Below are 14,246 nucleotides of genomic sequence, written 5' to 3'. Positions count from 1 at the left end.
ATTAAAATTTCCAAGACATTTCAGAGGCTGTAATTAGACAGTACATGATGGAATGTTTCATCTAATAACCTTACCTTACACCTGGACAAAATTGCAATTCCATATTTATTTGTTCCAACAACTCAGCCATCATATGCATTTTCCATTTTTGCCAAAAGCTAGTTTTACAAATGAAATAATTATCGTTTGCATGCCACGAGAGCTATTCCAGGCAACATTTGACGACTTCGGTTATTAATGAATTTGGGCTTAACCCATCTTCTTTTGGTAAGACTTATTCAAAGCTCTGCATATTTAAAGATAGAAATTCGAACAGAATGACATCAACATTTCTGTTATGTTCATTTATGGAAACTAGAACAATGCTCACTTCTGTAGCAACGGCTATTAATCAGAAGTGAATAGCGAAAGAATTATCATACAATATTAACTGAATTAGAAAAGTTTTTAGTAAGAAATTCTCCCCTCTTCTATCTTCTTGTGAGATAAAGCGAAAAAAAAAATTCTCTTGGATGATAACCTTAATTAGAATCCCAATTATTTTTTTTTTACTTCTTAGCAACAGAATGAATATCACTCGTTTCCTCCAGTTAAATTTGAGCATGCGCAGAAAAATTCATTCTTGTTCAGAAAATTAAAAAAAAAAAAATACTGAACAAGAACGAATGAATTCTGAATGGACATAACATGTATGAATTCTGAACGGATGTTCGCTATCCGCTAATCTAGCTAATATCTGGAACATTTCTTTTGGCAGGCAGACTTATGGTATTGTGATTATCCGAAAATTAAAAATCATTTATTGATTGTTTTAGTTATCTTGTGCGTTACAGATTCAGTTCGTAAAGAATAAAACTTTTCTGTTTGTATTAAATGTGCTTAATCGAAAATAAAATACCAACTCTGTGAACGTTCCCGCTGACGTGAAGGAGTTTATTGCCAAATGCTTTTATTGGTTGCATTAGAGGACATTCCTGCATGTACTATCGTAGTGAAGGGCTTAATTTGTTGGAAAGGTGTGTTTTCAAACTTACAAAAAGTGCTCTAAAATCATTTCTTTCAATTTAAGAATCACAGTGTAACTCTGACTGAGCGTGCGCAGAAATGAATTTATATCTTTCTGCGCAATGATGTAATAGCACCGTTCTTCAATAAGATACTTGGAAAGGAAGGAAATGAAACGTTCATTAGGTCATTTTACAGTTCCATTTGCTTGTGGATTGTTATACTGACAAAGTAACGTGTAACATTAATTTCAAATTACACTTTTATATATTATGATAAGCATTGCATAAAACGAAAACTAAATTAATAAAACAAATGGTATACTTATGAAGAAAGAAAAAGTAATTTTTGATTTAATAAGACACAAATTCTTCAAAATCTATTGCTGAATTTGAAATAGAATTGGGTATATTTTTTAAGGAAATAAGCAATGTAAAACTGAGTTTGAATTTTTAGAAAAACTTTAGTCGTAACGAAATGTAGACACAGGTTTGTAAGCTTCTCTAATTTTAAATACAAAATTTTATTTAAAATTTAGACTGTTCCTTTTATTGAAGACAATTAAAATCGCTTACCAATTTTGTTCTTATATCAATACGAATTTATATAAAATAGAAACTTTCTGAAATAAAATTCTATATGCTTTTGAAAAAAAAAATAACTAAAGTTTGATATTTTTAGAGTGCCTATTTTTTCTTTTTTCAAATAAAGCGATTCTATATTCCGTATTTTTAATTGCAATTTAAATGTTTTGCTATTCATCAACTTGTGAGGCAAGAGGATATGTGAGAGAAACTAAATGCACCTGCATTTCTAAGCGCTACGTAGACATGCTAGGTATGTGTTAAGAAAATAACGAGTCAATTTTCGCTCATCAAAATCATCTTTCATATCACAGATCAATATCATCGAATAATTTTCCACAATAGAAAATAATATGGAATTTTAATTCTTTTGTTGAAAAATAATGCCCTATACAGCACTGATATGAATTAAGGTTATTCAATTTAAAACTACGCCATCGATTTCTCTCAAATGATCGTGCAGGATTTCGCAAATTTTTTAAATGATAATTAGGAAGCTCTTGGAACATTAAAAGTTTTTTTTTATGCTTCTTTTCAGATAACTAACTATGCTTTTCAGATCTTAACTACGCCAAATGCATGCATGTTAGAAGTATTACAATAAGTTCTAAATAAGTATCCAATGAATTTACTCTAAAACCATCTTTTTCATCCAATGATTTTCGTCATATTTTCCCAGCATTCTAAATTGTTTTTCTCTGAAACATTTCACACTACCTAAATTTTCCACAAACACCATTTTAAAAAATTACTTCAGAATTACGTTTAACTCAGAATTTATACAGTTCTGATCCATTTAAAGCAAATAAAAGCATTAATGTATTCGTAAATTGCATCACTTAAAACAAAACACTTATCTAAAACTTTCATAACATTATTAGTGATTTTGAAACCTATTTTACAATTGTCTAAACTTATCATATATAACATACATAGTAACATTAAAACCAACTCACCAGATGGTCGATCGCAAACTATAACAACAAGTGGAGCTTTTGCAACCAACAAATTAAGCCCCTGGAAATATTTTGAATACTCCAATCAACCTATCTATAACGTCGACATTTAAACATACATACCTGCACACATGTACAGACACACGTATGTTTAAGAAGACGTGTATCTTTACAGGTTTTCCTGTATGTATTTAAATAAATAGTTATAAATATATATGTATATATATACAGACACACACATACATACGGAGCTACGTAAATTCACACAGTGATCTCAGATCTGTCTCGATCCGAATTCATGCATCTCCTATGTGATATAAACTATATTGCTTTGGCTCAATATCTCAACTCGGAAAAAATCCCATCTTCAGGCAGCAGCCTAGCTACCTAGACGACAGAATCTGGCCTGCCATCAAACTTAAGGCATGTGTTAAGAGAATTTATTCAAACTGAGTCCACATTGTTCCATTTGCATTAGGTTCCTAGTATTCCCGCTCTTCGACGGTGCCGTGCATGTACCGGTCCGTCGAAGGCTGTTGCACCATTTCTGGTTGAGTCTCGTAGACGGGTTGCTGTTGTTGGTAGGCATAATCTGTGACGGTGGATCCGTAAGAGGGAAGTGGTTGGCTTTCTGTCAGGGAAGTCTCCTCGGCGAAATGAGGTGCCCCGTTCTGCTTTACATCGCTGAAAGCATTTTCCAGAGGGTTCCAAGAGGGGCCTTCATCCTCAGCTGGTGGTTCGGCCCAAGGTTGTTTCTCTCCAGATGCAAAGATGGCGTAGAATATAACGCCACCAAAGTGGATGCAACTGGCGATAATGAAGACTCGCTGCCACGAATCAGCTGTCTGTAATGGAAAAAAGAAAGAATGATGCTATTTATCTATTTTTATCGTCAAAGAAGTTGTGTCTGAATGCGTCTCGTATAGTGCAAAAAACATAAGTTATGTTGCGTCAATCTACGCTCTATTCAGATCGATATTGAACTTTGCAGATTTTGCCAAAAAGTGCAAAATCTGGACTGAGAACATTGTTTTTACATTTTTCTCCATTGCGCCTGAGCACGTTTATTGCTTACTTATTTGGTACTTATGCATTAACTGCATGGAATTGGCGAACTTTTAGTTTAATTATCTGCCTTGGCTAATTTCTGTCTTAGCCTCCTGTAATTGACTAATTTTAGACATAATCGCAGGCTATAGGCGGACATGGTCAATAAAACCGTGTGGGCAAAAAGTCCGTAAAAACTTTACAAATTCATAAAACCCGTAAAATTAAGCAAAATATTTTTTTTTTTTTTTTTTTTTTTTTTTTTTTTGCAGATTTAACATTGATGAGTCACGGAAACTTTTTTAGGTAAGAAAAAAATTTAAAAAAAACAGCCGATAGGTGGCGCTGGTATGAACAACTTAGTTGGAAATATGCAAATGAGACAGGCGATTATAAATACTTACGCTCTTGATCCAGAATGTTTTCCGTTGCATGCTATATAAATAAACAAGGATGCTATGTGGAAAAGATAAAGCTTTGTTGGTGAAACTGTTTTACATGAACCAGGAATCAGCGCCTGTTGCTCTGCGTAAATTCTGATTTCAGAAAAATGGGAAAGAACCTTTAATAGTGGCAGGTTCCTTAAAGTTTGTTCAGCGATTTGAGGAAACTGGGGCGCTGAAAAATCGTTTAAGGTTCGGGGGACCAAGTCTAATGCAAAAACATTCGGAGAGCGTTGCAGCTGAAATGAAAAATTAGCTTCCGAAACCGCGGCAGGGACTAGAAGTGCACGAGAGGCTGGCAGACGCTTGGAATTACCGCCATTCTCGATACGCAACATTCTTCATGGAGTTCTAAATCAGTATCCATACAAAATTACACTCTTGCCATGAACTTTTAGCATCGGATACTGTAGAGAGATAAGCATTGCTCTCTCCTAAATTGAACAAGATCCCTCTTGGTTCTTTAACATTTTGTTTACAGATGAAGCTCATTTTTTGCTCTATGGGGGAGTTAGTACACATAACTGTCGCATCTGGGTGATGTCAAATCCTCAAAAAAATCCTCCTATCAAAAGTGTATGCTGAGAAACCACTGCATTCCCAGTGTGGTGTGGTTTCACAGGTTACTTCATCATAGGACCCTTCTTCTTTGAAACACAGTGTCCGGTAAATGGATGAAAACGGTGACAGTAAATGCTCAGCGTTATTTAACGTGTCTGCGCGAAAAAGTTGTTCCATGTTTGCATGCAAAAGATGCGCTTTCTGCTGTTACATTTATGCAAGATAGAGCAACAAGTCACACTGCTATTCCAGTCAAGGAATTCCTGATACAGACGTTCGAGGAAGAGAGAATCATTAGTAGACGTTGCAAGTTTCCATGGCCTTCTCGGTCACCAGATATGACACAGAAGACTTTTGGCTAAGGAGAAATTTAACATCCGGGTGTATCAACCCCATCCATCCAATCTATCGGAATTGAAAGATTCAATCCGCCAAGAGATGTCATGTATACAGCCAGACATGCTGCACTCTGCTGTTGCTGGATTTGTGACACGTCTGCAATGGTAATCACTTATGGTGGTGGACATGTTGAACACATATTGCAATAATAAATGATTTGATAGCATTATTTACGTGTCTATTCTTTCACTTATGTAAGTAACACCGCCTATCGGCTGCTTTTTGAGTTAATTTTTTTTAACTTAAAAACATCCTGTGACTTATCGATGCTAAATCTGCAAATTGTTTTTTATTTTGCTTAATTTTACGGGTTTTATGAATTTTAGAAGTTTTTACGAACTTTTTGCCTTTCCGGTATAACACAATACCTTTGGCGATTAATCGTAGGTTAAAATAACATCCCCTTTGTCGAGATATTTTGGGGCAAAATCTAAAGTAAAAGGTAAAAGAAAAATTACTCATTGGAACGAGCTAAAATTTTGAATAGCCAAATAAAATAACTTTGTCCGCTAATTTCTGTAAAAATGTAGGTGTATTGCTATTCAAACCAGCGGGAATTGCCTTCTCAAAATTTCCTCCATGCACTGTAATAAAGGTGTTAGCCTATGGAACGTCTTACATAGCAGTGGCGTGAAATAGTTATTAGTACAGAATATTAATGTTTGGGGTGAATTAGCATTTTTACCGAATCTATTGTGTCATCCTTGGCGAGTTATTTGGCGATAAATCCCTGGCATGCGGTTTTATATAGTATCCAAAAATCAAAGAGGTGAGCCTGTAAAAGATACAAGATTAGTTAAACCAGCAAGAGTGCTCTACTCAAAACTTTCTCGCAGACTATCTATTAAAGGTGAATTGGTATTTTAGACACGTTTTTCCCAAACGTATTATAATCAAAATTTGATGCAGAACTTCCATTGTAGTCGCACCATCACGTATCAAATTTGAAATATTTAAGTCCTTCCGTTTTTGAGTTATCATGCTTCAGAAAGTAGAGATCAAATCTCTTGTTTGGATTTGGTTAAAAATTTGATTGATGTCTACATTATTGACATTAAATTTGTCTACAGAATTTTACCCATGGAGCTCTTTTTGCTTTGTAGAATTGTATTAACTTACATTCGACAGACAAATTTCCTCAGAACAGATTTTGTCCCAAATTTGATAAAAATCTATAAATTTGGTGTAAAGACCATATACCAAATCTATTCCATCCATCTAGCACAAAGCATTTTCGAGTTACCTTTATCAAAAACAGACCGACAGACATAATGCCAAAAAATATGTTTTCGAACGCAGGGAGGTCTAAAACGTGGAGATTCGATAAAATATAAGGTTCGAATTTTTTGGCGATTGCAGTACTTTCTCTATACTTCGTATACCAGAAAGCAAAATGGACAAAAGTTCTTGTCTTCTGAGGAATTAAAAGAACGCAGAATATTTTTTTATTTTTTCGCTAAAAATCTCATTTTAAGGGCGATGGGGTGGACACGCTGAATTTAGTTTAGCCTTATCTACAAAGTAAAGATTCGTGTAAGGTCTGTAGTTAAAAAAGAAATATCACGAAATAGAAATTGAACCTACCTCTTTTTCAGTGAGTATTTCGACCACAATGGGGCAGATCATGCCGGATAACGTACCAAATCCGTTGGAAATTCCCATCAAGATACTAGCATATCTAGGAGCGATATCAAGATGATTCACATTAAAGCCTGCGAAAAACGACGGAAATTACTTTCTGAATAAAATGAAAAAAAAAAAAAATCCGAAACCATCTAAATCAACATATAAATAATGATTGTTATGTTGCGCAACCATATAAAGTAGAACTGGATTTAGAATGTGTCATTTTTTGGAAACTTAATGAAAATTTATATTAGCACTAAACAAGATTCTGATAGTCAAATTACGAGACTCTATTCAAAGCATTTTCAAAATTTAAATGAGAATTTAAAAAATATATATATTGTCATGAAAGCATTTTCCGATTAAAAACTAATACATCGAGAATAAAATATTTTTAATTTTCAAAATTCAATTGTATTTGAAAATGAAGCTTTTATATTACAATAAAATAAATTATATAGGATACCCACTTGAATCCCTCCCCTTCTAAACGATAACATCTAAAGTAATGAAAATGGTATCTAAATATAATAAAATCGCTACATGAGAGGTGACACCTAACGAAAAGCTATAAAGTTGACGTTCTTATTTTGTAAACGATATGTCAATTACAAAATTGGAATTTTCGATTTAGTATAAAAAGCATTTTAATGCTATGAGCAAAATATTCAACATTCGCTTTTGTTTATTTGCGATTTTCGAAACTGCGATCTCACAAAATGTGTTAAAAAGGGAGAGGGAAAAACTAGTTATCAAAAGATACCATTATTTGCATTTTTCGGATTGCTCTCCATCATAAACAATGCAGATTTAGAGCACAGTTTCAATTTCATTTCCTACTTTTTACCATATCAGCTAGTGCGCTAGCACAAATAACAATAATATGCTATGGGAACATGCAGAAACCAGCTGTTTGAATGAATCCCATAGGAAAAAGCATTTGTGAATCGTCTTTTTTAATCCGAGAAATAATATTTTTTTCTTTGTTTTACAAATATATCGATTCTTAGTATTCATGTGCAAACGATATCTTTCTCGCATTAAATCAATAATGTTTCACAATATTTTTTTTCTGTCTAATACCATTTTTGAGATATGAATATTAACTCTAATGCTTTTGACGAAACGGCGATCCAAGTGATTTCATCGCATTGTGCATACCGTTTTATTATACCTAAACACCATTTTCATGACTATAACCGTCACGGTTTCTGTTGAGGCTATTACTTGGTTATGTTTTTACATAATTATGTTTTGAGCGTATTTCGGTTTAGAAATTTTTGAATAATGCTGTTTTACATGTCAGCAAGAGGATAGAGCTTATACTCTTTTTCCAGATTGCTGTTCATTCATTCTAAATATACAGGCCGCCTTTGGCGACCAGTTTGTTCGCCTAGATTATTGCATTTTTAGACTGTTACACCATAAATATGGAACATATTTTTAAAAAAACATTTCACTGGTTATTTGGTTTCACAGAAAAACACGAATTGAATCAATTTACTCACAATTAAAAAAGTTTATACATTACAAAATCATATTGGTTGGCAAAACACACGATTGAATATTTTGATGATGAGTTTGAGTTCCATCACAACATTTAAGAAAATATTGTTACATGTGGAAAACATTCTACGAAAATGAAATTAATATAATTAAAAAGTTAATTTTTTCCCCTTTTAAGATAACACAAAGACTATTTTTGTAAGATGATTGTTTTGGAAAATACGAATATCATTTTATATAAGCAAGCAAGTCATAACTATTACCCAAATGGGGATGGTTAATCCTATTTTGGTGTTAAATTAAATTTTCCTTTCGTAGGCCTATCTCTTTATTTCCTCTATATTTTTTCCCCTCTGATTGAATGTATTTTTTAATGATACATAAACTATCTACAGAATATTTCCAATAATATTTTGAAACTCCATTAATTAGCTACTTGAAATGTTGAATTCAATGGAGCTGTGAAAATGTTCAAAGAAGCAATCTGAAATGCCTATGATGGTTTGTTCAATTTGACTGTTGCCATTCGGCAATAGAAAATAAAAGCGATTTCTGTTCCACGTACTTTAACGTTTCATATGTAGATTGAAAGTTTGGATAGTACTTTAGAGTGCTTATCGTACTCTCGTCATAGACATAAGATTACATAAGGTAAAATCTGTCTACGTTGGTTTTTATGCTATACAAGTTTTATGCCGGCATCCTGGCATAGGGCGTCCTGGGTTCGAGTCCTCCCCGCGTCTGGGCGTCCTGGGTTCGAGTCCCGGTTCGGGCATGTTGTTCTTTATCTGTTCTATCTGTGAGATGTGCGAATGTGCCCCCCCCCTTGTAAAAAGGGGCTGTGCAAGCGAATGTGATGCGTGAGTAGCTAAGACGTACTCTTAGCCCTAGTTGGCGCTACTAAAAAAACAAGAGACGCACCCTCGGATTAAAATCGCTGCTTTCGTCAGCGAGCTTGTCCATGGCAAGTGCCATTAGAAACAACAACGTTTTATTATTTTTATTCGCTCTACTTCACTTTTATTCGTTGATTATTTCGACATTCTGAAAGTCTTCATAAAATCATGATATACTAGATTGTAATAAATGATTTAAAAAGCTTATTTAACACTGTTAATCACAATCAGATTGAAATCACAGTCGGATCCCATCACCATGTTCGCGAAGCGTTCGCCTTCTGTGTAAATGTTTGCCAAACAACCAACTGCTAAGTAGGTAGAGACCAAAAACGAAGTTCCATTTAAAATACATTCTATTTTCATTTGGTAGGGCAATAATAAACATTTTGTGGAATGCCACATTTGGTGAATTATCGTTTGCAACTAGGAGGAGGGGTCTCTCCATAAGTTTCTCACATACTTTAAAATAAACGAGCAATTCCCTATGCCCCGCAATAAATTGTGGACTATACACTTTGCAGGGCATGGGCGTATAATAAAGAAATATTAATATCTGTCGTGCATTTAGCATTTTTACTGAACCTATCATGATATTCTGACAAGTGCTTTGGTGATTAATCCCTGACACGAGGTTAATAGTATTCGTAAATCGAGTTTTTGTTTTAGATGCATTTTTCCCAAACATGAGAAACCAAAATTTGATAAACACCTACTATTGTAGTTACAAAATTACATATCCATTTTGATATCTTCTTTAAGTCACTGTGTTTTTGAATTATCGCGTTTGGATGTTTCTGAGAACAGACATGTTCTAAAAGATCAACAGACGTTTAACCACTTGTTGAATTTGATAGGTGTCTACTCTATGGATGCTAAATCTGGGTGCCGGTTTTGATCAATCTAGCCCTTCACGTTTTGTAATTATCATGCTAATTTTTATTCGAACACCCGGAGACACAGGTTACCTCTGTCAATAACTCAACATTTGATAGAAATTCTCAAATTTTATGTAAAAACCCTATACCAAATTTCATTCGCCTAGCTCAAAGCGTTTTTGAGTTATCTTTGTCTCAGACTGAGAGACAGACATAATGCTAAAAGTGCGTTTTCAGAATTCAGAGATTTAAAACATGGATGCTCGACAAAATTTAGAGTTTGCATTTTTTGACTATTCTTTATACTTCGTGCAGGAGAAAATAAAAATGTAACAGTATAATGCGTATCCTTTAAATATTACGAAAAATGAAGTCTTAAATACAATAATATATTTATCCATTTTCTACTATCGGAATCATGATAAATTTTATTTTTATCAATTCAGTTTTTGCTTGATACAGTTAAATAATACATAAAAGAACATAAGTATAAAGATAGTATCCTTCAATAAACGCTATTTTTTTTTAAAAAAAAGAAGCCATATTAAATTAATATATTGTTGAATTTCTCATTTTGAAGGTTTTTGTCTCAAACTTTCACCTTTAGTTTTATACTTTACCGTAGTTGTACTTTTTTGTGACTAGTCAATGAAATATCTGAAACTATGTGAGAATTTCTCCCAAAGTTATTAATTTAAAATTAAAAAATATTTTTGAATTTCTTCTCTAAATTAAAAACTTTTTTCAACACATTTGGATAAATGACTTTATACGAACCTACCGACCTACTTTTTAATATACTTCTCGAAGCATTCGAAGATTTCTGTAATAGAAAGCATTAAAAAAACGATAAAAAGTAAATATTTTTATTTACCAAAAGATAATACCATAAGATATTTTTTCATGATAGTTCTATAAATAGTTGAATAATTTGCCATTCTCTTATTCATATTCCATAATGCGAAAAGGTATAAAACATTGAAGATTTTTTATGATATAAACACTAAAATGATACAACAGGCCAAATAAATTTAATATAACGCATATTTGAGCCAGTAATGAATAAAAAAGAAAAGCTTACCAGATATTGCGAAACCACTGAAACCTACTGCAATAGTCAGAGCAGCTATACAACCCACAGTACTGCGGGTATAGCCAACGATGAGTAAGAAAATAGCCTCTAAGCCAAAACCTACAAATGAAAAGAAAAAAAGTATTGATATCGCAAGAATTTTTTTTTAATTAAATGAAAAGCAAAATTAATATAAAACAGCAGTAATTAAATGAAAAGCAAAAATAATATAAAACAGCAGTATTGGTTTCACCAAAACTTTCTTGCATATTCTTTAATAAAAGTAAATTTGTGCCCTAGACGAGATTTTCAAAAGCCGATTGAAAGCAAAATTTGATATAAGACTACAAATGTAGTCACAAAAAAACTTACCACATTTGATATATTTAAGTCATTGCTTTTTTGAATTATAACGTTTACATGCTTATGAAAATACAGATCGAAAGATGTCCAACCAATTTTTGGATTTGACTCAAAATTTGATAAGTTTCTACAATGTAGATGTTAAATCTATGTGCCGAATTTTATACATCTGTCTCACTTCATGTTGCAGTTATTGTGTTCTTATTTCGGGTAGCCAAACAGTTTTCCTTGAATGGATTTCGTTCAAAACTGGGAATCTACAAATATGGTGTGGAGACCATATACTAAATTTCATTCGTCTAGTTCAAAGCGGTTTTGAGTTATCTCTGTCACAGATAGACAAATATTTTCTGGAAAATGTGTCTTTCGTACTTATGGAGGCTTAAAACGGGGAGATTCGTCAAAAACTTGAGTTCTAATTTTTTTGACGATTTCAATTCTTTCTCTATACTTCGTATACGAAAAAGTAAACCGACTGGGATAGTCAGTAGCTTAGTTAATTTGATAGTTAGTAGCTTAGTCCATTTTTCGTATTTCGTTTTATTCTTTCATATCTTGTTCATAGATACATTCTGTGTTATCTTTTCCACGAATTAATAATTGATTCTGTTTTGTTTCGTATATTTAATAAACCAAGTTTTTGAGCAAACAATTCTGTTACTTTCATGTAAAAATATTAAATGAATGTGGTAAAAAAAATTATTTAATATCATCATGCACTTTATGCTTTTATGCTTTAAAAGCTAAACATGCTTTTAAATCAAGCAATGCAATGAACTGTCCCAATGAAAGGTATATTAACCCTTAAAGGGCCATTTTTTTCTAGTCATATTATGTTAAAATATTTTTAGGCTTGAAATTAGAATAAGAAAAGGGATTCATTTAGCTTATTAGATAAATTTAATTTGATTAATTTGGTTAATTAATAATTAAGTAACAAATCAAGTCGCACCATTTTGTGTGAGATAAAAAACTGAAGCATCTAAGTTTCTGTCTTTCTAAAAAAATTTGTCAGAACTTATGCCAACCTACATAAATTCATACAAAGATTGATAAATTTGGTGGGAAGCATACTTCCCACGGCCCTAGAAAGGGTTAATACACTGACTGATTCTAAAACCTTGAGAGTAATTATAGAGAAGGCAATATATACTCAAATAAATCATTATTAATGGAACACTGAATCGAAATCGTACAGTTACAATCGAATTAAATAAAAAAAGGCATACTACATATAAAGTATGCGACACAGATTTAAAGGCACAACAATTTCACAATAGTGCAACAATCCAGTGCTGTATTTAGCATAACGGATTAAATAGCAAAACGGAAGCAATATTAGTAATGACAACCAGCAGGATAAGTCTCCCCAAAACGTTTTCGCTTCCTTATTAATAAAAATGTTATCTCCCCGCAAAAAATTGCGGATCTTTGATGAGGCAGAAAACCCGTTGATGGTATTAGAGTACAATTGTAACGAAGTATTAACTTTTGGCGTGGATTTAGCATTTTTACTGAATCTATCGTATGATCTTTGGCGAGTTTTTTTGGCGATTAATCCGTGCTGCGCAGTTAATAGTAACCGAAAATCGAATTCGTGTTGAAACTCATTTTTCCTAACCGATTGAAATCAAAATTTGACACAGAACCACAATTGTAGTCACCAATTCTCATATCGAAATTGATATTTTTGTCATTGCGAGTTTGAGCTATCGCGTTTACATACTTCTGAAAGTACATCGACACATATTCAGTCTCTTATTCATTTAACTCAAACCGAAATCGATAGTGTAGAAACACTATATATGTTAACTATGTGTACCGAATATTTTCTATCTAGTTCTCTTGGTTTTGTAGAGCATTGCATTAATTTATATTCGAACAGCCGAAAAATATTTTTCTGAATGAATTTTGCTGAAAATTTTACAGAAATTACAAATTTGGTGTAAAGAATACCAAATTTCATCTATCTAGCTTAAATAGACTTTGAGTTATCTTTATCACAGACAGGCAGACAGACAGACATTTTTAAAAATGTATTTGTTGAATTTCGGTAGGTGTAAAGCGTGGATATTCGTAAAAATTTCAAATTCGTATTTTTCGACGATTACGATATTTTCTACTTCCTATAAGAGGGAGTAATGAAAAGATATACTTACAATAAGTGGAAAAAGGACTTGCTGATCGAAGTTGTGCACGATTTGCAACAATAATACAATTATGTTATTCTACTATTGTAAATTTGTATATAATTAAACCTGTGTTGTACACTATATCTGCTGTATCAGTTACTTTTATTTAATTCACCTGAAACCTCTACAGCGTTCCACCTTGGTAATGGTGATTCCATATTCTACTGTAAGAATGCTTTGTTTGTCCTTTTTTGATTTATTTGAACTTTTAAAATAAAGGTAATAATAAGGTATTAAAGGTCTTATAAGATATTCTAAATGTATATTTAGTTATTAATGTATTTCCTATATTGTTTTCTAAGTCACTGTTCCTGGACATACAATTCCATTTGAAATGAGTTACAATGGCGAAAACTTCAATAAAATTCACGCAGGTTTGCCAATGGTTGAATTATTTCCTTAGTTAAATAAATTTATTTCATTTCATTATATACCACGTGTAAAAATATTAAGAACTCAAGGCACTCTGTGACTAGTGTTATAGTGAGATAAATACTTAAACAACTATCGAAAGAATGTTTGAATTTTATGAAATAATTATTGTGGAATATTTTCTGCCTTACTATTTATTGACTGCACGCCTAATATACAGAATGGTCGGTAGAATACTTTCAAGGTCTTTAAATTCAAAACAGCATCTCGCATAACTAGGAAAGTGGCGTGTATCCGTAGTAAAGTAATTGTGCTGAATTTGTGGTGGCAGATTGCATCACCCATA

General features: G+C 32.7%; 1 protein-coding gene across 1 annotated transcript in view; it reads right to left on the bottom strand.

Moving 5' to 3' along the window:
* Window positions 1-2,813: 2,813 nt before the first annotated feature.
* The window catches only part of LOC129972472 (vesicular glutamate transporter 1-like), a 165,350-nt gene continuing 153,917 nt past the window's right edge, over window positions 2,814-14,246 (bottom strand). Inside the window, exons 11-13 of the mRNA XM_056086617.1 lie at window positions 10,983-11,093; window positions 6,580-6,707; window positions 2,814-3,390 (exon numbers count right to left, since the gene is read on the bottom strand). Of these exons, the coding sequence (XP_055942592.1) occupies window positions 3,028-3,390; window positions 6,580-6,707; window positions 10,983-11,093 (602 nt within the window). The 3' untranslated portion in view covers window positions 2,814-3,027. The remainder of the gene's footprint in view (window positions 3,391-6,579; window positions 6,708-10,982; window positions 11,094-14,246) is intronic.

Source organism: Argiope bruennichi, chromosome 6, assembly GCF_947563725.1.
Source record: "Argiope bruennichi chromosome 6, qqArgBrue1.1, whole genome shotgun sequence".
NCBI lineage: Eukaryota > Metazoa > Arthropoda > Arachnida > Araneae > Araneidae > Argiope > Argiope bruennichi.
Note: the sequence above shows the minus strand (reverse complement) of the source record. Positions and strands in the feature narration are given on the sequence as shown.